The sequence below is a fragment of the Pundamilia nyererei genome, unplaced genomic scaffold (assembly GCF_000239375.1).
Source record: "Pundamilia nyererei isolate P.nyererei 1_Seehausen unplaced genomic scaffold, PunNye1.0 scaffold00056, whole genome shotgun sequence".
NCBI classification, from domain to species: Eukaryota; Metazoa; Chordata; class Actinopteri; order Cichliformes; family Cichlidae; genus Pundamilia; species Pundamilia nyererei.
The window spans coordinates 1,143,427-1,169,637 of NW_005187457.1; the positions used below are offsets into that span (position 1 = coordinate 1,143,427).

General features: G+C 44.7%; 1 protein-coding gene across 1 annotated transcript in view; it reads right to left on the reverse strand.

Annotated features, from left to right (window-relative positions):
• Positions 1-22,820, reverse strand: part of midn (midnolin) — a 25,900-nt gene extending 3,080 nt beyond the window's left edge. The window contains exons 1-7 of the mRNA XM_005734017.2: positions 22,367-22,820; positions 19,863-20,091; positions 18,109-18,196; positions 17,934-17,996; positions 6,916-7,458; positions 5,570-5,693; positions 4,972-5,286 (exon numbers count right to left, since the gene is read on the reverse strand). Coding sequence (XP_005734074.1) covers positions 4,972-5,286; positions 5,570-5,693; positions 6,916-7,458; positions 17,934-17,996; positions 18,109-18,196; positions 19,863-20,091; positions 22,367-22,442 — 1,438 coding nt within the window. The 5' untranslated portion in view covers positions 22,443-22,820. The remainder of the gene's footprint in view (positions 1-4,971; positions 5,287-5,569; positions 5,694-6,915; positions 7,459-17,933; positions 17,997-18,108; positions 18,197-19,862; positions 20,092-22,366) is intronic.
• Between the last annotated feature and the right edge of the window lie 3,391 nt (positions 22,821-26,211).

Here is a 26,211-nt window from a genome sequence, read left to right on the forward strand (position 1 = left end):
GCTTTGTTACCTTTCTGGTCCCCCTTCTACACCTTCTTCCCCTGCTCTGACTAGTCAAAAGTGAAACCGCCCTTCAGCTTTGTCAAAATATGGCCATAAACAATGAAATGGCAGAAAGCCAACACATGCCCACATAGAAAATCTGTTTGTCTGGAGTGTCTCTGTTTAAATCCTGCCTGTATTTCACGAAGGTAGTTCCTCAGTCATGATTTTGTTTTTTCTAAAAGGGGTAATTTACCAAAACGGCTCAACAATATGAAAGAAAAAACAAAACAAAACCAAAAACACGTGCGTGCACGCACACACACACACACACACACACAGAGAATAAAGGGCAGTTTGGTGGTGAGGCAGGAGGTCTTGGCCTTTGGCTTGGCAAGAGCTCTGGGAATGTGCTTGGAGCTACACTAAGTGTGTGTGTGTAGCCATTCATCAGCGTCACTACCGGAGCCCTGGGCGGCTAGGCCGGACACAGCTGGCCGCAGGGATCTCCAGACTATGTTTATGACACTAGGGCTATTATTAGGGCTGGCTAAGAAGGACAGACTATACACACACACACACACACACACACACACACAAAGGCTGGCCTGGAGCCTCACTGCAAAGACTAGAGCTTGACGTGAGCACAATAACCTTGGAGAACCCAAAGAGGTGACTAAAAGACATAGGGAATGAATTGTAGAGCAAGAGAGAGAATCCACTCTCGTACACAACCCACCGTGGCACAGAAAAGACGGATGAGGAAGCAACTACAGATCTTTTCTTAGACACAGTGGAAGATTTCAAACAGAAGATGGGTCAAGGGCACCCAGAGGAAGGAAACACCAGGCTCTTTTTCCCCCCCCTCCTCTCTGTTTTTAACCACTCCCCTGCCTGCCTTTCACACTAAAACTCAACCTGAAGCAGCACATTTCGCCCTCCCCAAACTCATCTCCAAAGACTTTGACATAAGCCTTGTAGTAAATAGAGTGGGCACTGCAGAGAAAGGCAGAAAAAAAGACAGAGAGATAGAGAAAGAAGGGGTGATCTATGAATAATCGATGCGTCAGTTTTCCTTGCCTTTGAGCCCAGCCCAGCAACACAGCAAGGACTGAGATAGGGAGCAAACAGGAGGGAGGGTGGGAGGAGTAGGTGGGTGGAGGAGGAGAGGCAGAGGATGGAGAAAGAGAAAAAGAGAGGAGGGGCTGCAGTGTGCAGGACGGAGAGGGAGATTAAAGGAGCTTCTCCTTTTATTGATTGTATAAAGATTGGCCTTCATTTGCAGTTGTCTTATTGCTGTTGTTTGTTTGTCTGTCTTGATAAGTCTTGTGATCTTGCAGAGAGAACATTGTGTTTGCTCAGCATCCAGGGAACCAGGGTAGAGAAGGAGGGGTGGACGGACACAGAAAGAAAGAGGAGGGAGACAAAGAGAAAGAAAATCACATTGCAGCAAAATCACTCTTGGTTTCTTTTAGCATCCCTCTGTGCTTGTTTGAAGCCAGTCTTCATTACAAGTGGGAATAATAGTGGCACATTTAACATGCAAAAATACTGTAACGATCCTGAATCAGAAAGTAAATTTGCCTTAACCCTTTTATTGTGTGGAAATAATATATTAATAAACTAGAATAGAATTCAACTGGAAGATTGAATTCAATTCTATTGAATAGTGCCACTCTGCCACTATTGAACATCACTAATGTTGCACTTTTTCTTCCTCTTTTACCTGGAGAGGGTATAAATTAGTGCTTCTAACATATGTATTCAGATTAAATGCTCCGCATCTCCCTGACCTAACAAAGTCAAGCAGTAGCTCAAAGTCTGCAGAGCAAAGTTCAGCCGTAAAACCCAACCCATCTGGAAATAACCCACCCAGCTCTACTTACTAGAAAGCAAAAATGAAACAAATCGGACATATTCTTAACCAACCAATCAAAGTGGAGCTAATATGAGCACTTTGACAGCTGCTGAAAGGGCACTGACAGCCCTGCAGGGACGCAAGCTCTTCAATGACTTTTAGACTTCATTTGCATTCTCTCTCTCTCCCTCTTGCTCTCCTTGTCGACAATGAAAGGGCACCTGATGTGCTTGGCTGGCTTTGCTAGGTATCTCTGTGCTGTGCTGCATCGCTGGGGCATTTGTTGCGTTACTGGTGCACGTGTGTCCCGGTAAATGTCTGTGTGTGACGAGAGGAGCTAAAGCCTGCCAGTGGATAATGCGCCATGCCTCGGCTAAGCAGGTCAGGGTTTAAATACAGGACGCAGTGGGGTTAAGGGCAAAGACTCCTTCTATGCGTGTCCCTCATTCTTTGCCACCCTCCCTCTTCCTTTGGCTTGCGCAGTCCCAGCCTGCACAAAGCTAACATGACCTGACATGTCAAATCGAAAGGGGTTAGGAGGTGGTGAAGGGATGTGGAAGAGACAAGAGAGGAAGGGGGTTCGGAGAAGCTTCCAGAGCCAACTTTGCCCCCGCTTTGCCCCTCTCTGTGTGCCTGAGCTAAGCCAGCTGCAGTGGGAGTGAGACTAAAAGGCAACCCTATAATCCCATAGCCCTCCCCTCTTTTGTCCCACAATGGTTCAGGCTGGTGCCCTCTATACTGCCCCTGTCCCTGGCCCCCACACAAAGGGTTAGACTGGGCAGGGGGCTAGTGGGATGTAGGGGGGATGCTGGGGAAGTCCAGCCTACTCAGCAAAGGAATTTAGCTAACAATCAACCTGTCAGGCCATTCTAAAACCCTCCTGTTCAAATTCAACACAAGTCCTGGTCTAAAAAAAGCCCTAGAACTCAGCAATACTATATAGCAAAACCATGAAACCAAGCTAGTCGTCACAGCCTTTAACCAGGAAATTTGTGATGGAGTGTGTGTGCATTTTTTTTTTTTAATTTACGTTCCTCTTCTTCACCAAAAGGTAAAGGCCCTCAGGAGACAGAAAAGCTTTGTGACATTTTCAAGAGGCTCTCTCAACCCAAGTTTGATTGCGCACACATATTCAGGCAGCTGGGAAGCGCAGGCTTTTTTCCTGTAGCTGAATGAAGGCAGGTTTCTGTGAAGCAGAGTTAAGCTGCGGTGTTAAGTCCAGTAAGTCTTGCATCAGGTGTCGGCTGATAAGACCGACTGAGACCGCTTAGTCATCGGCATATTTAGAACACCAACTAGAGCAGGATACAAACAGGCACATAGCCCCTGTTCACACAACACACCAGGACAATCATTGTCTTAACCAGGCTTAGTTGGACAGGTCACCATTCAAGGCTTTCTGGAAGTGCATATTGTGAGCAGGAAGTTGGTTCAGGCCAGTTAAATTGGAAAATGGCAGTAGACAGGCTATTCTTTCACTCTTTGCCTTTGGTTAATGAGTGGACAGTTGGTGGACTGACGGACAGGATATAAACACCCATATGATGAATGAATGGAGGCTTAGTGTTGTGGTTTTAACAACCCCCATCTTCCGCGTTGTCCCCCTCCTCCTCTCTCTGGCCTCAAGTTCACAAAGCAAATTCTTTTCAGAGCTGCATTTTGGAATAAATCTATTTAAAGGCCAAATGAACACAGACAATGTATTGATGCACAACACAGACATGGAAAAAGAAGGGGGTGATTAGGAGGAAGACAGAGAGATGGATTTTACAGACTGTTTTTGGATAGCAAATCGGGGTGGGGGCAGTGGCATTGGGCTGAGCGGAGATGACGAGAAATGACAAGACTGAAGAGGGAGAAGAGGGGTAGGATGGGGGTGAGTCAATAGGTGGGGGCAGTAAAGGAATGGTCTTTCCTGAGTTAGGAAAATAAGCTTGTGTTATTCCAACTGTTCACTGAACACTTGTAAATGCACTAAGGGCGATGCAGTGAAATACTGGACATTCACAGCGAGTCAGTGTTTAGAAGCAACAACTGAAATCCTTCATTCTGCTCACAACTAAAGGTCAGAAAACAAGGAACAAAGCCAGCCTACAACAATAGGTATGTATGCTCTTGCTTTTTCCAAACAGAAGAAAACATTAAACATTAATTAATAATTTCTACAATCCTTCCCACAAGACAATTCTACTTACGCTGGTAAATTTTGTGCAAATTTAGCAGCTCATTGAAGACTAGCTTGAGATAAGGAGGCAGAGGACAATGATGTTTTCCTCAGTCCACTCACACCAAGCTTACAATGCTGACTGGATGTTATCAGCGCTGGACATCTGTTTGACACACAACATCCTGTGTCGCTGTAAGGAAAGGAGGTTTTAAAACATCCCAGCCCAGTCCTTAAATGGCATCATCTGAACTTTACACCTGCCTCGACCAAACTCTCGTGGGTATGTTGAGGTCTATACATGCCCAAGCTGCAGCCCGTATTTAGGAGGTAGGCTACATCACCCCAAACCTGTTCTAATATAAACACAGCCCAGCCCAGGCTTGAAGGGGTAAAACCTATCCCCTCAGCTCACAAAGACAAAAAGGCAACTCCATTGCCTGACAAGTGAAGCCTGACTGAACAGGTCTGGAGAAGCTAGTATTGCATTACTAAGAAGACCCCCCCTCCCCCTCCGCTCTCTTCCTCTTCTCTCATCTGTTTCAAAACCTCCAGAGACACATATGCATGACTGTTTTTGTTCTTTAATCTGACTTTTCTGTTCTCGCTTTGTCAGTATTTTAGAGATGAAAATAAGCACTTGAAAACAATGATGTAAAAGCATCCCAACAGAACTGAGCTAAACATGATGTGATATGAGAACAGAAACAGAGACAAAGATAACAATGAACTCTTCAGTAGGTTGCAAGGCAAATGCAGAACTCACTGACAGGGTTCTAAATTGCATGCAATTTTACACACATATGCACACACACACACATTCCTCCAAAGCTGTGGCAACTGCAGGAACATCTGCTTCATAAGGGCTTCAAGGGATGCACAATGACTTAATGTGTGAGGGGGTGTTTTTGTTTGTGCTCATGACATGTTTGCATGTGCAGAAGGGGAGTGGAGTGGAGTCACTCACCAGGGGGTTTGCACATGCGAATCTGGCTCTCGCACTGCACAAGTGGATGCAGAGCTGGAGGAGGGCTGCTGGCGGGCACAGAGGTAGCTTTGGCAGAGAGGCCCGTCATGCCAGCAACTGGAGGGGAGGGAGGCGGCGAGGGGGATGGGGAAGTGGGCGAACCACACTGCGTCTGGTAGCGGAGCTGGGTGAGGGAGGGGGGCATGCCCTGGTAGTGGCGTGTGGCGCTCAGGAGGTCATTGAGGATTTGCAAGATGGTCCCAATATCCCGTCTGGGACGCCCATTGCTGTCCTGGCAGTTTGGGTGCAAAGTGCCTGTGAGAGGAAGCAAAACAGACCAAAATACTATTATAATGGTTGCGTGCTATATTTGTTTTGTATAATGTTTGTATATCATTTGATTTAAAAAAAAAAAAAATTTAAACATTTAAAACTGGCATGCGTACAAGTCTAAAACAAAGGCCCAACAGAGAAGAAAATGTTAAATTTTGTCAAGTTCTACTTAGAGGCATCTTAGAACTGGATCTCACTATGTGCACAGTTGATGCTTAAAGTAGCAATAAGTCATAAGTCAGTAATGGCAGCTCTGTTTTCTTACCTGAAAAAGTCCCTGAGAAGACTCCGGGAGCATGGTTGACAAAGCTTTCAATGATGGCGCCGGGTTTACGGGAGCGTGGCGAGGAACTGGTGCCACTGTTGGAGCTGTTGGTACTGCAGTTAGCCTGAAGGGGGAAAAAGAAAAGTGTTATTAAAAGAGCATAAAGTGAGACCAAAGCATGTTTGAGGATACAAGGGCATATGATCTATTACAGTAAAAGCTGTGAAAACTCAAAATCACTGTTTCAGGAGCTCCCTCAGTGACCTTTACCCTTTACCTCTGGGTGTAACTACCATTTGCACAGTGTAATTAACCTCTGCAGTTAAGGCTGATGGTTATAAGAAACCTCAGACAACAGGAAATTTAAGCTTGCTGCCATGCCATATAGCTTAAGACTTAAGGTATTTGGTTACTTTACTGTGATCAAACTAAAGATGGTCACCTCACAACTTCACTTTGGCTTAACATGGATTGCTCAACTGACATCTGAAAGCGAAACTGAAACCCCAAGAAAACGCGTTGTGTGCGTATGCATGTCCTTTTGTCATGCATGTGAAAGCCTGATGAGGAATAGCCATATCCGTTTTCTCACTACTAAACTGGCCTGTCTCCTTATTTTTCCTGTAGTGAACCATCTCTCCCACACAGTTCGCTGATATTTGGTTACCATTCACTATTCAAGGAGGTACAGAAAATATAAACAGCACATTGGGTTGAAGAACAGAAGGAAGTGTGTTTCTGCATGTGTGTGCAGCTGTTCATGAAGTTATCCTAAGGTAAACAAATGAGCATAACGCTGAAAGTTAAATGACAACACCAGAACACTTTTGCTCCTATAATTTTAGCCCACTGCTCTTTACCCAGGGAAGACTGAGGTCATATGAATGCTGTGTTCTCATGGTGTACGCATGTGCTGGCTTGTTTGCATGCATTTGGGGAGCACAGTATACTCCAGTGATGAACAAATGTACTGTGGTTTGGACACACACACACGCAAAATCACATGTAACGCTTCTCCAGAGCTGACTAAACCACGGGTTCACCCTCGTGCTACAAGGATGTCCCATTAATCTAATTGATTTAATGGAGAATGATTTAGTTGTGAGGATGGCACTTGGGTCAAATGGTCATAACCCATCCACTCTATCGTTCTCATGGCAGCCCAAGTGCCTGTGCCTTTCTTATGTATTGTAAAGATGTACCTACTTTTACCACTGAACCCTTTTATTTGAGAAAATAATATAAGACAATATCTTACCAATCCTATGCTGTGATTGGCTATTATTAAAGAAAAAAAACAAAACACTACTTAGGAAGAATTATAAGAATATTTTCTTGAGGCTTACCTCAGGGCAGAGGACTGGGGCTACAGGGCTGACCTGGCCGATCTCGTGGCTGGGTTGGCCTGAGGAAGGCTGGTGGTAGTGGTGATGATGGTGGTGGTGGGGGTGGTGGTGATGATGAGCGGGCGAGCGGAAAAGACCCCCAGGGACATGGGATGGGCGAGGGGAGTGTGGTGGAGGAGTAGGGGGGCTACAGTGAGCAGAGGAGGGCGACTGGTGGTACATGGGAGGAAGGGACTGGAGGTGTGTGGAGGGCAGGGGAAAAGAAGGGGATCCTGGGGAAGAAGGGGAGGAGGGGATAGGGTGAGGATGGGACAAGTGGGGGCTGGGGTGATTATGTGGATGCTGGGGGGGTTGATGAGAGTGCGGGTGAGTGTGGGGAACCCGGGGCTGTCCCTCCGAATTTCCCCGGGTGATGAGGTGCCTGTGCTGGAGTTGGGGACCACCGGACTGCTGCGCTGCCAGCTGGAGCTGGACAAACATCATGTGATCACCTACACGCAGCGCCAAGGTGAGGGGAGAGCGACCAGACAGGAAGTCACTGACCTATTGATAAAGAAAGGGGAAAAAGGGTTAAGTGATTCAATGTCTTTGCTTTTATGCAAGGTATCAACACAGCTTAGCCAGATGACAAAGTCTAACTTAATATATGATGCTCTATATCCAGATTTAATGCCACTCTGGCATTTACAACTGTTCACTGTAAAAAACTATGGAACTAGAAAGGCTCCCCATGCATACAGACTTCCTTCTTAGTAAATGAACAATCTGGGCCATGGATGCCACACAACAGCTCTTTGAGCTACCCCTCTCACAGAGACACAGACACACCACATAAGCTCATCGTGCAGTCAAACACTAGTCTGCAATAGTCATCTATTTACTTCTGTTAGCAGGGAATGGATAGGGAGGCCTACTGGAAAACGCACACATACACACAAATAGAACCCACTATTCCTTGCTTCCCATTGCCACTCAGTCCGTTCTTAGTCAGCAGGGTTATTCAGCTCAAAGACAAAGGCCACCCTTCTGTTTGGCCCATGGCCTGAAAAATCAGTCCCACGTTTAGGAAATCCACCCCGCCTGCATCTCAAACACAGAATAGTCAATTGTCTGTGAATCTACAGCAGATCAGGAAAGGATGCCCATGTTTGGAGCATTGGCAACAGCTAACTGGAGCCAAGTGTCGGGGGCCTTCAGTGACCCACCCAAGGCCTGGATGGACACGCACACACACACACACACTAACAAGTACAGAGTTGTCACGACTCGGCTGGAATATTCGTGCTAAATAACAAAACCTCTCTTGTCGTCCTCCTGTATGCCTGTGGCTCTCATGCTGTGTATTGTGACTTGCTGCTGAAGTCCAAGCAACGAGAGTCTGACATGTATTTATTTACTTTTTCCCCCCCCCCAAGTGAGTGTGATTCAGGAGTCACAAAGCTTCAGTGGGTCTTGAAGACTCAGCAATAATGACTCAGGTTCTCCCTAAATGGAAACAAGCAGAAATGGCCAGCACTAGCAAATACAAAGTGGCGCTCCTGTCCAAAAAGATTTCAACAATCACTACCGCATGTGTGATTTTAGTCCCCAGAGAGAGAGGGAGGACGGACAGAAAAGCAGAACAGAGCACAGGGATAGATGTATATAAATAACAAAGCACAGAAAATAATATATAAAAAGAAAAAAAAATTCTGCGCAAAGGGCTTATATTTGGAGTGTCCTTGTAAGATGCTCGCCTGTAGTTAACCCTCTGAATCACCAGGCTCTGCCCTCCATCACATCTCTCTCTTTTCTTCTGCTTATTTATTTCTCCATCGACCGCTGCCTCTCTGTTGCCAGGGTGACCTTTGGACATTGGTATTGACATGATGTGGAAAAAGAGGATGAAGGGAGAGGAGGGGCAGGTGAAAGAACTAAGGGGTTGGGATGATCTGATGGCTAGAGCAAAAATCGGAATAAAATACGCTGCTGGATAAAGAGAAACTCAAACTTCTCAGAATGTAAAGTCAGCCACTAATGATTTATTGACAATCCACACTCACCACGATTACCCCAACGTGGTGAGGCGATACGCTCAGCAGGCGCGAGGTGGGGTGTGAAGTGAGGAGGAGAACAGCGCAGGGGGCTACATGTGACATCGCTAGGAAACTCCGTACATAAAAGGTCAGGAGAAGAGGTGTGCATGTGTTTGAGACCTAATGGGGAGGCCTGCTCCAAAAGGTGGGTGGGGGGAGAGACAGAGATGAAGAAAAGACCAGAGGAGGGGGAGGAGACAATGACTGTGTCTGTGACTGACAGCTGTCAAGAGTAAGTGTCGACAGTTTGTCAACCCACAACACGCAGAGCAGCATGCATACAAATCGAAAGCCCCAAGGGAGATCGTCAACCCAATGTTTAGAAGGTGGGGGGGGGGGGACACCCCTGTGGGTATCCGTTATAGACCTCTGATCCTAGATCCAAATATATTCGGGCTGAGTCGACGTCCAGTTCAAACAGGTTACATTTCACACTTCGCGTCAGAATCCTGTTTCCAGGAACCATGTGAGATCAGTTTTTACCTCCCTGCACAGATCTGATTTTATCTGCAGAGAAAATGCAACTGCTGCTAAAAGGATACATGTTGCTCAAATTTACACTGTGACATGGAGGGGGAGGGAACGACCACCATGACTTCTGGGTACCTCCACAGCTGGTCAGAGTGAATGTCATAGGGTCAAAATTTGCATGAAACCAAAGGAGACTGCAAAGCTGTACTTCTATTTCTTTCCAAGAAAGGAACATCCAAGACGCCAAGAGCCAAGTATGAACAGGATCTTTGCTTTATCACCGTTTTTCTTTGTATACAAGCACATGCAAGAAAAAGTGAGAGAAAAAGACCAACTGTGATGACAGCAAGACAAACAGAGAGGAGGCTTGATTACCTTTATAATGACTGGGGTGGATTATTCAAAACCACAAGACAGAATTCATGTACTCCTACTTCCCAACACCACATAGCAGGTTTTAAATTAGCCTGCGAAAGAAGCAAGCTCGCTTCCTCACACCTTTTTTCCTTCTTTCCCGCCTCCAGTTGATTTTTGTCACTCCAGGTCTCAGAGTCTCAGTCGTTGACTCATAAAGTCAATTTAGAAGTTGCTCACACAAACCTTCACATGTATATGAGAGCTAAAAATGTGTGTGACCATGTGACTCATATGGGGTCTCCATGCATACACCACCCACCAGAACCTCTTCTTTTAGGCAAGAAATTAAAAGGCCACAAACCCACACAAACACAGACATCTCATTTGCAGGGAAAATGACAGGGGACATCGCAACTACTATAATTCCATTGGACACTCTCATATATTTGCGGTTAGCTTTGAGAAAGACCCAAATTAAACGTTCAGGTGTGGAATTCCACTCGTCCAAACCAAAAAGCTACATCACTTTCATCTGACACGCCGTCTCCCTGACAATTCCCGAAAAGGAGGGCGAACAGCTTGTGTAGCTGGGAGCCGGGAGCTGTGGAGTGGAACACCTGAAATAGGGCCCGTTTCCTAAGGGAAGGGAGGAGGCGGAGGATGATACAGTGCGCCCTGCCTGCCAGAGGCTAGATTGGCGAGAGTGATCATGTAACAACAAGCCTTTTCCAGACGGACAGAGACTATGAGAGAAACAAGGGGAGGGGAGAGCGTTAGAGAGTGCATATATATATGTATGTGTGTGCATGTGTGTGTGAGATGGGGGGTGGAGGGGAAAAGGGGCACTGTCTTGCTAGAAAGCTGGCTAGCGAATGAATCCCAGAGGTCTGGGCTAGAAGCTCAGCTCCAGTCCAAACATGCCTGTCTGCTCTCAGGAGCACAGTCAAGACAGCCAACGTGGCTGGCTACCATTGACGTCAGGACAAACACCAGATAGCGCTTTGTGGAACATCACAGGCAAACAAAAAAGCGCTTCATAGCTTGTCTTTAAGTCTGCAACAGACCTCCAATTCTATTTCCACCTTGGTCTTTGAAGGACGCTGTACAAATTCCAGTCCTTTATGAAAGCAACTTATGAAGGAGAGTCATAGGACAAGGAGAATGGAGACCCCGGGTTTTGTCAAGGCAGACAGAAAGAAACCAGCACTCCAGTGTTCTCCTTATAATGAAGCAGCAGCATGAGGAGTTCATGCCTAACAAATAAGGTGTGCATTTCCTGACCGCAAACATAGTTGATTATACTCACCAAAAACTGCACGGATAAGCTTATTTAGCAATATACAGGTACTGAAAAATGGCTCTTCCATCTAGTAGCCGTCAGACCCACCTCTCTAACAAGTGACCCCAGAAACAGTGCTCTCAGCCATTTTGTTTTAGTTGTTGGGTGTCCAGGAGGTGGGGTTTGTATGATACTTTGGTTGCTATGCAGTAATGGGAGAGAATATGATAAGGGGCAGCTGGGCGAGGAGGGGTGGAGACAAGATGGAGGAGAAGGAGAAGGGGGGGATGGCATGAAAAAAGGAGGGAACAAGGATGGTAAGGGGGGATGGGGATGCTGGCAATGAGGGTAAGGTGTCAGAGTAGTAGTGGTGGTGGTGGTGGGTGATGAAATATTCAGTGAGAGTGCGCCTCTGGCTCCTTCCTTCTTTTTTTTTTTTTTCCCTTTCGACATCTCTGGCTGACAGTTTTATTTATTGGGGTCCCTGTGGTTCAAGGAACTCATTTGCAGTCGTTCTTCCTTTGCACACTAAGCGAACTAAGGAAGGGAGATAAGGAGTGAGGGAGGAAGAGAGAGGCTGAGAGTCTAAGGACGGGTGAAGAGGGAGAGGGAGGGAAAGATAGAGAGTGCTGCCAGCACTGAGCTGACATTCATGAACAACTGAGCAGCTTTGTGCTGGGGAAAAGAGGATAGAGGATTGGAAGGCGGGACGGGCGGGGGAGGAGAAGGAGAAGCTGCGAGAGGAGGAAGTCGCTCCTCCAGCCATATTCTGGTTCCAGTGCAGCTGCTCACCTGCCGGACAGCGAGGTGGAAAGGTATGGTTCAAAAACTGCTTATTAACCCTCCTATCGACCTAAATGTTTTGATCGCACCAGGACGCTATTGATAGTCTTTGGGTAGACACGCACCAGCTAAAGATGCAATAAAAGGCTCTCAAAAGAGAGAAGGAGAAAAAAAATAAAAATAAAAATCAATGACTTGCATCATCCCCAAATCCTAAAGGCAGAGGGGGTTGAATCTTCAAAGGCACCATTAGAAAGATAGGCATCTGTAACAGTACCTGATAAGAAACAGAGGGGGGGGTAAGTGGAGTAAAAAAGGAACAGCTGGCGATCAGAATGGCAAAGTCAAGACGATCGGGTTCCTGCAAAAGCCACTCCTTACGACTAGCCAGAAAAACTGAGCATATTCACCTCTTAGTCCCCAGCTATCAAGATCCGGTTTAAATCAGGCAAGCAACACCAAAGCAATCTTCACTTACTCGTTTCCCCTGCTGTTCACTTTCCTCTCGCTCTCTTGAAAGCCATTTACACCAGCTGATTAATACAATTTAATCAGGATCCTGTTCTGGCAGAGAATGACTTCACAGCATTTTCTGTACCCGGTGAGACAAATTTGTGGATAGTTGGGAAAAACAACATCATACGAAGCAGCGGCAAATGAAAGAAGAAACAGCATCACATGTTTCTGAGATAAATGAAGTGGGTGTGGGGAAATTGAGAGATAGGTATAGAAATTCTGTGACAGATGGAGGAACGTTAACAGAAAGACGGTAAGTAATTGCAACGGTGATCGTGCAAAAATGATGCCTTTTTTTTTTTTAAAGACGTTTCTCATTTCCTCATTACGTTTTTGTAGGAAAGACTGAAATGACCTGGCTCTTTTGAACCCTGCACCTCTGCCAGCAGCACCATATCCCTAGTAGCACTGGCTTCATTAGTCTTGGTAGTGGCTATCAAATGTGATATACATGGCCTCCATCCTCCCACACAGTAGCCCCACTAGTCACGATGCCTGCTACTTGAATCACAAAAGCACTGTATCGCCAGGGAATGGAAAACAATGACGGTCACGACTCCAAAATGGAGAAGTAAGTCTCCCCTGGTCGCTCAGTGAGGAAACATACAAAGAGAAACATTAAAAATGGATGTTGGCACATGCGCACACCCACAGAAACACATGCATCGAGATGAATATACATAATAGGACAATGAAATTCCCTGCAAATCCAGCTCCCTTTTGACTGCCCCACAACACACCTTGATTCCCTCCACCCATCCCAGCACTTCCCCTCCCACTATGCATTTTAAGCATCACAAAGGGGATTACACAGGTGCAAAAATACTGCATGATCAGCCTATTAATGCAATTTTCAAGGCCAGGATTTACATGAGCAGGGACTGAAAAGGCCTTTAGATCAGCATTGTTTTTTTATTCCATGCACGATTTGATTTACACATTCAGCAACAAAATTAATTTCTGTAGCTTTCATTTTAGGTTACAATAAAGGAAATTTCCATTCTAAAGAGCAAAGATTCTGTCTCTTAAGCTGCATGCATATAAAAAGCCTTAATCTCAATAGTAGTGAGAAGGACAGAGAGCGCTGGGGGATGTAAAAGGGGAGGAAACCCTTCATATTGACCAACAGGCAGACTTGGTCATTCTTCAATTCCTTGCGCTCCCAAATCCTCAATACAGTTACTCTCCAATGATTTCCAGTATTATCAATCCTACTGATTAACTGACATCAATATAAGGTGATGTGCAGGGCGCAGGACTGCAAAGAGAAACATATTGACCATTTGCATTGAGCTGTTTTACAAACAATTGTGTACATAGACACACACAGGTCCAAAGTTCATTTGTCTTTTTAAAAAAAAAAAAAAAAAAAAAAAAAAAAAAAGAAAAAGCACTACTTCTTAAATCCTCCTTTTCTAGTAGCACCTCTCCTCTTATCTCCATTTTTCTTCTATCATCTCATCTTCCCTGTAATCTCTCAACCATGTTAGTCTTCCTGCCCACTGTCCCCAACCAATAGCACTTAACTACACAAACACACATTACTGACTGACTTGTGCAAAGCTCCCCCTTTCTTTTCTCCTCCACCTGTCAGGCCCACTGTGGCAACCCCTGAGGGAGGGATAGCAGAGGAAATAAGGAAAGGGTGACCCTGAGGTGACTCCCCACAGATTGTTAGAGCCTGTTAAGTTTGCGTCTGTCTGCTTGTAGACACAAAGACAAAACCGTGCCGTATCCCGGCCAGAGGAAGAGGAGGAATAAGTGAGGGGGAGGAGGTAGTGCATGAGGACAGGAGGTGCTTGTCGCTGGGAGCGAGAAAAGTAGAGCAGATATGTAACAGCGTATTCTCCTGGGACACGTGGAATGGCAACACAGCCTTCCTCCTGAAGCAGTCTGTGTTAGTGTTCAAGGCAAAATTTGTCAATCTGAAGCCTGCTGAGCCTCGCTCCAGCTGGGTTGCACATCGATTTTAAAAACCAGTATGCACCACTGTAGCTGCACTTAACAGGATTTTGGAGTTTGAAGCCTATTAGGCCCTTCTTTACCCCCCCACCTCAGTACTACCACTAAAGGAACTAGTCATCCTAGGATGTGTCTGTCCCACAGGAACTGCTCCTTTAGAGCTTTCAATTTTTGAGAGGGGTTGAAAAGTAGGTGGGCACAGTCCTGAAAATTTTCTGAGCTTAATGCAAACTTGGCTAAATTCAAAAACAAGCCACTTAAAAGCTGATCTCTCAAACATCACCATCAGCAATCTAAAAATTCACCTTACAGAACAAACAGCAACAACTACCTTGGCTTGCTCCAATGAGGTCACCGTTTTGGTGTCACCGATCCATAGTTACATAACTTATATTGTTTTGGAACACTCAGAATTGACATTCTGAAGCTTACACAAAATTATTATGTCACTTCCAAGAGTCCGATGGAGCCCAAACGGCACTGGAAGGACTGATTAGGGAGAAGGTTTGAGTAAACGATTGTCCTACCTTGTGCCTAACATGACTTTTTGAAGTGGAAAAGTGACTAATCATTGTCTTATGTTTGTCAGCTGAGCCGGTGTGGTGTTCATGCTTTAGGATGGGAACAAAGAGGTGGCTGCATAGGGGGGGAAGGGCAATGGGGGTGGGGGTAGGGATGGTAAGGGTGACGTCTGGTTGGCTTTATTCTACCGTCAATGTGCATCAATGAGCAAATAGTCCCTGTGTGTTAAATGGCCACATAATCAAATTCTAAAATAGATCAAGAGCTGATGTTACTGCCTAAATGTGACTAGAAATGGTAAATATTGCTTTCACTACTTGTCATAGAAATATACATTTATTTTACAACTAGGCTCAGACAGTTTCTCATTCTCTCATCATGACCATAAATCCTCTTAAATATATCCTTTCAATTTGGTGTGTGTATGTGTGTGTTCCCATGTATGACTGCAAATATAAGCTGTACACACAGCCGCTATTTAGCAGACAGAATAAGAAAAGAGTAGTGAGTAGTGCAGGCAACTGTATTTTGATGGGCTGTCAGGAAGCAGTGGCTTAAATCAGCTTAGATGTCATGCAAAAAAAAGTCTAGGAGGATGCCAGAGGAGAAATTAAGGCAGCTATGATTGTCCTTGCTAAAGAAGTCAGCCATCACGGTCAAAGTGAGGCAGCTCGCCGGACTTGCAAACCACAGCACATTTAAATTATAGATCCCTAGGAGAGCTGCTAAGCAGAAACAAGAGAGGGAGGTGAAACATAGGAGATTGGAAAAAAATAGCATTTTAATCATTGCTGGGTAAGAACTTCCATTAAATGCCCCCCACCCCAAACTCATGCCACAAGAGACTGAAACAGCCCTTGGAAGCTGGCATGCGCTGCATGATTTGTTGACTAACAACCTGGTAGCTGAAGACTTCTTCATAATCCCGATAAAGGAGGAGACATACGGTGATCTGCTCAGTGCAGCTCGGAATCCAATCTGGAAATAAGACCTTGCATGACCAAAATATTTGAAGGGGTGATGGCTTATTAGGGGTCCAGGGGTTAACAACCAACTCTTGTATGCCTTTTTCTAAGAACTAACCCATACCTCCCTCAGGCTATTTTTGGTTGCATGGGCATATCAGTTATCCTGTCAGACACTTTTAAGGGCTAAGTGCATTGATTGATTTTTGATAGCCCCAGAGTTAGAGAGGAGATAGGAAATGAGGCAAAGCTTTTGTGTTCCTATTTTTCTAATCTTACAAAGATCTGTAATCTCTCCGCAATCTATATCATTCCATTTCGTTTCATGAATTATAAAGAAGAATCAATTTCTGTGGATATAAACACACTAAAGCAGCTTTACGCCTTTTTTGTGTTTTACTGTGACATCAATCTCCTGTTACCCATTATTTGTTCTGTACCCCGGCGTCAGATTACCATTTACAGTGAAATAAACATGTATGCAAAAGTGGTGTATGTGGTAACGTGTGGTAAGCATTTCGTGAGAAAAACGCAAGCACTTGACTCATAACGAATCTAAGTATAATAAGGTTACGTGGACAGGGAGATACACAGGAAGACAGGCAGAGTGAGAGATCGGTTCCTCTGGGTCGGCGGTTGAATTATCATCTGCCTCTAGTGAAAATGACAGTCACTCTTGGCTACCCAGCAAAGGCGTACCACATGATGGGCAAGGCTTGCTTCCAGCCTACTTACAGTGTGACATACACACACACACATCCAGTAACAGACACGCACACATCCACTTACACACACCTACACACATGCAGTCATCTGCTGTCAGTGCTACGAGATGCATGCTGAGTTCTCTCTGTCACACACGCACACACACCAAGGCTAGGATTTCCACCATAAAATTATCAGCAGGGCAAGAAGCCATACTGAACCACACTCTGCTATCACTGAGCAGCCCACATCATCGGATAATTATTCCACTAAACAGCATCGGGCAAATTCTTCAGGATGTAACCGCTGTTAAGAGTTCAGTTAACTCCTTACATCAGTGTTATTGTTTCACCGTCTTGTACCGTTCTGACATCAGACAGTAGTGCATCAGTGATACACTTACGTACATCTCAGTGTTGCCCAACTGTACAAAAGGAAGTAGATCTGAGTCAGTCAGTCAGCTGCAAAGTGTGTCATACGTCACACTGTTGTCTGCGAGCGTTCAGCCTTATCGCCTCTCTTCTCGCTCGGTTTCTCTCTGTGGCCGGCACGGAGTCTTTTTTAAACTTCACACTCACTATTGATCATTTTGGTGAGTCATGCCGCTCTGACTCAAATACATACTGTACTTAAGCAGGCCCACAGAACTGTTTCACTGCAAGCACAGGGTGTAGGCCTCGCTTGGCCTGTGCATGCACACTAGGCTTCCAGGAACCCTGTGCTAATACTGAGTGAGAAGACTGTCATCTGATGATCCAGCACTCTGTTTATGAGTGAGTGAGACTACAATCAGTCTCCATGCAGCCACAGCACACTTCCTGGAAACTCGCCTTTGCGTGTGTGCGCTCGTGTATATGTGCCTGTCAGTCAAGACCGTGAAATACAGAAGGAGCGGAGAGAGATTATAGATAAAGGCGTAAACAGAAAGATGGAAGTAAGTGCTGGCCCTCTCAACAGCACATAAGTTCTTCTTGAGTGGTGTTCGCACTAGCTTCCTACAGGGCTGTGCATGCTTGCACACACACACACACACACACACACACACACACACACACATACACAGTATCACAGATGTTACTAGGATACAGGAGGGTGTTGTTGCTTATTATGTTCTAGCAGCTCACACTGGTTGTCTAGCTTGGCTTGGCTTGTTTAAGAGGCTGAGATTAGACAAGCAAAGAGGCTTGCGCAGCCAGCTCATCTCTGCCATATCTGGGTGTTGCTCTGTGCTTAACTGAAGCTTCCACCTTCTTTAGCCGTAATGCAAATATGCACACAAAAAATTTGGAGCTCAGTTTAAGTTGCAGGATTCCAACTTTGCTTTATCAGCCTTGATTTAGGCTCAACGGACACACACATGCACAGGCACACATAGATCCTTACCTGAGTTTCTGTTAGGCTCTCCAAAGCTTGCATTACTGACTGTTCTGGTCTTGATGCTTGAGACTGCATGACAGAAATAAAATACAAAATTTAATATGTGTAATTTTTTTTTTAAGTTCATTCTTTAGATTTGAACTCCAAACTAAAAGAAATTCACAGCAAGCTGAATCCATACCATTAATCCTGCTTCAACTGTTGGCACAAGTGTTAACTTGCTCCCATCCGAGATGCCTAGATCCTGGAGTTTGCCTGAACTTAGTCGCCTGCAGGGATTGGGGAGAACAAGATAATTAGACTGTGCTGACAATATATTCTCTCTTCAGACATACAAACACCCTTCAGCCAGGGGGTGCAGACGGACTTCAAAACTATTTTGGAAAAGAGCTGTGGGTGTAAAGCTCCACGAAAGAGAAGTATTGATTGCACTGTCATATTTCAATTTCGAGTATAGTGGAGCTTGACAAGTGCTTGCAGTGGATATTTGGCACCACTGGCACTTGTCTAAGTGGAGGTAAGAATTTTTTTTTCTTGACAATATCAGTTGCACAAATGAGGAAGAAAAACTTCATGCTGAAACCAAAACCACAGCATATTAAATTTATAAATGAAAAGAATGGCAAGTACTAGAATTGCATGGACGCCGTTCTTAGCCAAATTGTTACGGCTCTGTCAGTGATTATGAAAGTTAAATCATGTGATACAGAACACATCACATTTCCAGGGCTTTACTGCTTGATGTCTGGTACAGAAGAGGAATGCTTGCATCTCAGAGCCAAATGCGATGCAAGCATTCACACCCGTTTCTGGCCGTTTGCCTGCTTTATGTTAGTGAAGGATGTTTAGGGCAGTCTGGTCTGTAGGCATGACCCAAATCTTATGCCACGCAGCTGAACAAAGGCAGTCAGCCCCGACTTGCTGTAGGTCTACAGTTTAAGGCGCAGGAGGGGATTAAAAATGGGGTTTTCAGGTTTTAAAGGATGATGTGATTTATTGGGTGATTACAACGGGTGGGAGGAGATGGGGGCTGAAAACAATGCTGACTGTTCGCATGTACTAAAGCCCCCCCTTTCTTTTTTGCATAGCACCACCTGCACTATTGTGAGCTCGTTTAACCTGTGCCTGATTCATTTCATAGCTTCATAATGCTTCAGGTTCTGGTTCGTTTTGAATAATAAAGAGTTTATCTATTCTCTCACACATGCAGCTCTGCTTAAACAGCAGCGTTTTTCAAGCCCTCGCGAAACTGGCCGTCTGATACCTCACACAAACAAACTGCTGTTATTCTCCTGAATCTGCTGGCTATTGTCATGCAACTGCACGCTCACACTCACATCCAACCACAAGACATATCCACCTTCAGTTCAGTACCAAGTCACGCATGAATAATGCACACCTGTGCAGTAGCAGTATAAATACAGTCAAGGTTAGCACTTCTGTGTGACTTTATTCATTAATGTGTAACATGTTTGACTCACACAGCATTAGCAATTCAGTCATGCTTCAGTTTTTATAAGAAGGGGGGACGAATCAATGCAAGTCTGCAGATTGCATGTCAATACTGTTCCAGTGACTGGTGAGTCCCAGCCCATAATTCCAATATTGTCCACCCCCATGGTCAATAGTTTCCTTGAACGTATTGATCACCAAAGCGGGCATACCTTTGCCTCCCGTGAGCTTAACCAGTTAAAGTGCAGTTTGGAAAATATTACCTCAACCCAGGAGGGTGGGCGCACCTAAAGTCGGTTTGTGCACATTTTGAACTGCGGACTATCCTAGACATTACGGCTTATGATGTCAGCGTATAGTACAGAGTCTCAAGTACCGGTTGGCTCTTTAAGAAATAAGTATGCGTAATTATTGTCCCTATCCGAAAACACCACGTTTACTAAACACGTTCAACTGCAATGCATTTCTTTCGTGTTTACTCACGTTTCTTTGTGTAGCAGAGCGAGTCTCTCTTTTGGGACTTTGAGTCTTTGCGACAGTCTCCTCTTCAGTCCCTCCACGGTCTCCTCCAGTGGCAAGGAGAGCTCGAAGCGTGTGCCGGTGGTGGAGTGGATGTACAGATTCATGGAGGGTTCAGTCGGGACGGCCTCGCAGGACGAAGCCCCGCGACTGGTGCAGCTTCGGGCGCTGGGATGCTGGTCCATCCGATAACCTGTGCTCAGAGAAGGGGGGAGACAAGACGAGCAGAGCCGGGGAGTGAAAAGGGTGAAAAGAATAGTGAAGCAGATCCGTCGCTTCCACTACAGTCCCTTGATCTCCTTGCAAATCAAAGGCAGCATTCAGAGCTCTCTCTCTCTCTCTTTTTTTCTTCCTCTTGGTGCCCCCTTTTTTTCTCTCGCTCTCCGAGAGTCAGAATAAAACCCAGTCCGTCGTCTCTCCGGTCAATATCATGAGAATATCCCCCGAGGAAATTTAACTACACAAGCGTCGCGTTTCCCTTTGTGTGATCTTTGTCTTTGTTGCGCTTTCCAGCGTGCAAGCAAGTCTTTCGAAATGCTACATAGACGGGCAAATGCCACACAGAAACGCAAGTATGTTGTCAGCAAAAAATGGCACGGACGCTCATTTACGCAGGCAGTTACCTTTTTAAAAAAAAAAAAACAACCAAACAAACAAAAAAAATGTCTGAGAAAGAAAAAAAATGTATAACAACAAATTCCTCTCGGATGTTTTATGAGCTTTTTCGGGCTTTGGATGATGGGACACGCGATCCGGAGCTGCAAAGCCTCTTGCGGCTGTAGTAAAAGGCTCTCCGCTGCGCACTCATACCCACGGCAGCCCCACTGAAATATCGACAATGAACATTGTCACAAAGTATCCCACTTCCACCATCGATAAAGTACGCCCACAGCCCCCGAGGCCGTCCGACCAATCACAGGAGAGCTCCTTCAGGACGCCGATGACCTCAGCCAATAGGAAGATGAGCTCGACACCCACGTGGAGGCCAAGCGAGTTTAGGCCATTCATAATAAATTACAGCACAGTGCAAAATATGCAACAGTATCACAGTATACTCAAATAAAGGGCTACACCGAGGGCCGTGTGCCTCTACAGCTTACTGGAAGCTTTAAAGACAGTCCCCGTAAAAATGACTTGTTTTTTAAGTTAATCACGGCTGAATCATTCCTGAATTCTCGTTTCACGAGATACACCAATTATAGATAATATTTAGAGACAAATATGATGATGAGTGCATCATCTCTGGAAGTACCGCCTGTTTAAAGGGTCTCATCGTGTGGGAACTGTGCAACAGGCTGAAAATAGCGATCATCATTAATCCCAAAAACGCCTTTTTTGAAGAGATGTTTGACAGCAGCACACAGTGTGAATATACAACTGATTGCTTAATTTAAGCATATGTAGCTCATCATCAACTTTCGACACCGTGAGAGTAGATTTTTGATCAGGACTCGCTTTATTTCCCTTATATTTCCCGGGTTACTTAACCAACAACACCAACTTGGACGTGGCTATTTTTAAACCCTTGGCATAAAGACAAGATCCCTCTGCTCCAAGTTATCAGATGTACTGTAACGACATTAATAGTGCTGACGCCACCCTCTTTCCCCCTTGACCTCAGAAGCAAGCAGGAACCCTTCAAGTGATCGCGAATCTTACGCTAATCCACGCTGGAAACGAGTAGGTTATTCTCGTCAGGTAAGCTGCAGTATATGCAAGTAACACAGACTTCGGACTGCTGCAGCACGAGTTCTCAAGTCTGAGGTGACCAATAAGAGCCCCGAGAGCAATATCCCTGAGAGAAGTAACCAGAGCAACTCACAAAGAGAGACTGACTGAGAATATTTAAATGACCATACAGCCCAGAGCCACCTAAAGCCTACACAGCGAGCTTACCTCTGCAGTTTCTTCAAACCTAAGTAGGCACTTTACCATAAAAAAAAAAAACATTAAAAATACTCGGTCGCCACCCAGTGGCAAAAGAATCAGTTTTCACAATGAAAGCATGCAAACGATTCATAGTTTACCCCTGGCATATACATATATATATATAAATATATGTATAAATAGGTTACATTTGGAACATGCAGTTTTTAAAACCTTATGCGTTAAAGTATGGCAGCTTTTACTCGTATTGAGTACGACAGTCACCATAAAGCAACGTTTGATAAGATTTGTCGTTCTCCTTCTAATCTGAGATAATTACCAACGACTTGCTGTCTTCTACTAATTATAATTTACAGGAACAATGACATTCTGCTATCGTCAATAAACACGACATTAGGCTGTCCCTCAGAATTTACGCCCAATTGTCTCATACAAGCAGCTGACACGTTTCTATCGATCCGCAATTGACTGGTCTCTAATCAATTTCTCGCCAACACATAAAGCGCGTGTCAAACTTTACTAACACATCACCCGTAACATAACATACAGCTCAGTCGTAATAAAAAATAAAGTGAACTCACCAAGAACTGTGGCGAAAACTGTAAAGCTTCGCGGAAAAGTCTGCTGCGTTCCCGTCTCTTGCCCCAGTTTTGGCATGTAAAGTAAACCCACACAGCGACAAAACTCTGAGATAAATCCAGACACTTGAATATCCACAATATAACGTCTCAGTAAATTCTCTGGTGGCCCCGTGCGCGTCGTTACGCTGCAGACCCGGGCTCGTCAGTCCTGGCCAATAATGGGAACAGTCAGGTCCCGAGATGCTTTCGTGTATAGTCAGATCACCGGTGTCTTACTTGGTGATAAGAGCGTAGTCGGAAAGGTGAGACTCCTCTTAACTGACGCTTCTCGGATATGGGTGGAGAGTAATGTTCTTCTTATGTCAGCATGTCATTTAAGGTGGCCTAGTTTCCCTGCTGCCACCAAGTCCAACTTGCTGTCGTCTGTGGGAAAGAATGCGTCTATAACGCAATTCTTAACCGATAAAGCTATCCAACTGTGTCAAGCACAGCGGTTCCCAGCAGCAGGAACGACTTTTAAAGGTAGCATACACCGACAGAGACACGAAACCCGGACAGCCACTGACCTACCACCTTAAAAAAAGAGTCAATGAAATTAAATCTTTGGCGATATTGGAGGTGTTGCCAACCTTTGACGACATAGAGAAAAATGTCACCGGGCAACAGGTAAACACGCTCCCTGGATACGACACACGTACGCCGATAAACAAACACCACTGGTCCCGTTTGAGGAATTAATGCCCTGCTGATAACCTAATGCGGATTCTTGAAGCGCACAATGTACAAAATGACTGTTTTATACAAGAATGTAGGAAGTTTATTCTACGGGCTGCTGCTCTTTGGAGCAGAGACACTAAGACGTAAAATCGGCTAAAGTGTAATAATAAACTAAGTGTATTCAAATTGGTAACTATCCATTTATCTAGTTGCTTTTTAACAACTATTGAAACTCATTATTCATAACTGCCTCTTTCATAATGGTATCTTATTAGGTTTTATAGGCTATTGTTGCTTGTAATTATTGGATCTAACTCTAAATCTATTGATATAATTTTACATAGGTAACTTAAAAAACATATTTAAAGTCTAGGTTGGCTATGGCTTTTAAGATAAAGGAATTGAAGTCTGTTTGAAGTGAAAAAGAAGGAAGTAGACAAATTTGTTTTTAAGTACGTGTGTAAATTTACTTTCCACTAGTGGATGTTGATATTGGTAGATTAGGACAGTCTGCTTTAATATGTCTGCGCAGTGATTACGTCCCTATGGTTAGAACTGTGATAATGATCACAATGTGGTCCACCTCAAGGACAAGACATGTTTTGCAATGTTTCACTGACACGGAAAAAAGAAAAGAAGCGAAAAGAAAAAGCCTGACTCTGCCATCAGAAAATACTTAAATGCACCAATCTAGAACTGTCCTTCTTTTCTGCTTCAGGACCAGCACAGATTGTCTGTCTGATTACAGAGACACACTCCCACTGTGCAGGGGAGGCTGTGCCCCACCAGCATATTATCACAGCGTCTGAGACCTGAATCATCATCATGTGTGTGTGTGTGTGTGTGTGTGTGTGTGTGTGTGTGTGTGTGTGTGTGTGTGTGTGTGTGTGAAAAGGCTGTTGTGTTCAAAAGAAACACTGGCATTATCTCCGAGAGCCTACATGAGCAGACAAAGGGCCCTGTCTTTGCTTGGCCCCAACAGCTCCCTCTTCTTCCTTATCTGTCTCCATCTTGTTCTTTCTCTTTGGAAGATGCTGACTCAGTAGAGCAAAGTGAAAGGAGTTGGTTAAACTCCCTCACTAACTTGAAACACAACCCTTTGTTTGGGTCAAACGCTTCACTTTTCAGCTTGTTTTTACGCTGGACTTGATGGCAGCTGCACATTAATGGATCTGTTTGTACATGACTTTTGGTGAGAAGGAGCTAATGTGCGCTGATGTTTGTCACTGTGGCCGCTTGGGAGTTTAAGTCCTTCTTTCAGGCATGAGATGGCTCGGCTGTGCTCGTCAGCAGGTCTGGCTGTCAACACAGCTCAGGTGATGCAGAACACTCTGACCTCTTTGCCCAAATTAGCCCTGGCAGTTGAGCTCACAATCTGACATGTTTGGTGACAAAGGTGCAGCTCTCTCTTTAATCTGGATCTTGGCTTTGTTTTATAAAATGGGAGGTGTTTTTTGGGTTTTTTTGTTCTTAAAAAAATTAAAGGGCATGTTTTGTTTTTCTTTAGTATCTAGAGCAGATCATTCGTTGAATATGTCATTTATTTTGATCTGCATCAACTGGTGTAGTATCTTCCCTCATTCTATCTTTGCTAATGTGACAAATCACAATGTGATTAAATGAAAAAAAAATGCATTAATGCACGAATTTATCATTGTGCAGCCTAAAAGCCAAAACTGTTACACTATATGCCGCATGTTGCATTACGATGCACATGGACAAGCCAGTGATGAAGGATACAGGAGCAACCCCCACATGTGGTCATCTCCGTGATAATGCATCACACGTACTTCTGGGAAGAGTTTATTGACAAGGGTGGAAGGCTGTGTGGGTGGGTCGTAAATATTTCACATCCAATATCAGATCTAGTGGGACAGAGCAGACCGTGTGCGATTGTATGTGTAGAAGTCAATGAGTCTGTGTGGGTCATGTGCAAGCCAAAACGCGCAAGTTGTTGTGTGAGAGAGTCAGCGTGTGGGACATGTGTGGGCGTGTGTGTGTCTGTGTGTGTGGGTGAGCAGCATTCCTATCCATCAAAGTCACCCGTGGGCCGCCCTCTGCCTTAGGAGAAAAATGAACCATGCCCAACGGACTCGGCCTGCTGCTGCTCTTCTCCTCCTGCCACCATTTCCTCCTGATTCACCCTAAGTGGCTGTGAGTTAGAAAGACACAACCCGCCACCCACCCCCATGCTACATTCACAACAGTGGCACCGGAAGCTGACACATTCAGCGAGGATGCATGTAAACGTGCTGATTCAAATAGTGCTGGGAAGAATGTTACCGATAAGGAGTGTCTATGACTTATGGCTTAAAAATGTATGCCTAACTCATCCACTCGGAAGTACAAAAATTACAAAACAGATTAGGACAAATTATTTGATCCCCGGTGCCACAAATATTACATATGATCAGGGAGAAAAAATTAAAATTAAAGTATTTACATGTTATTCTTTATAAGGTGCATCTTTTGTCGAATAGAAGTGAGCAAAATTGCATAAGCACAATTGTTTGTCACTTACTGAACTGATGTAGAAAGTAAAGACGAGAAAATGTGTTTTCCTTTTTTCTTTTATCCATTCACTTGTAGGCTGCAGTTGTTCTTTGCAGTGCAGTCAGAAGTGAACGTTTGAATCTGACCAAGGTTTTATAGTACAAACGAATACTTACAGTTCATACATTCACCCTGAACTGGATAAGTCTGACCCTGGACTTGTAGGGGGTGCAAGGACGTAAATGTACACGACTTCTTGTGGGAGAAAATTGTAATAACTGGATTTGTTTTAAATAGCTGCTTATAATCACTTACAAGCATTTTTGAGCTCTTCTAGTTGACGATATTTGACTCAAAGAGGGAATTAGCAAGAACACAGCTGCACGTCATCTGGAAGCCTGGAAGTTAGTCTGAACTTATCCACATGAAAGCCGTGAAGTGTAATATCACTTCATTGTTTCCTTTTAACTGGAAATTACAATCAATACAATATTTGTATACTCTGGGCCACAATAGGAACTTAGTAACCTTAGTAACCATAGCTCATAAGTTTGAGCGGTTTCTGTCACTGGCCCAGTGAGTGCATTGCACGCACAAATAATCACCTTTGTGGGTCAAAAGACGTGTTAGACCTA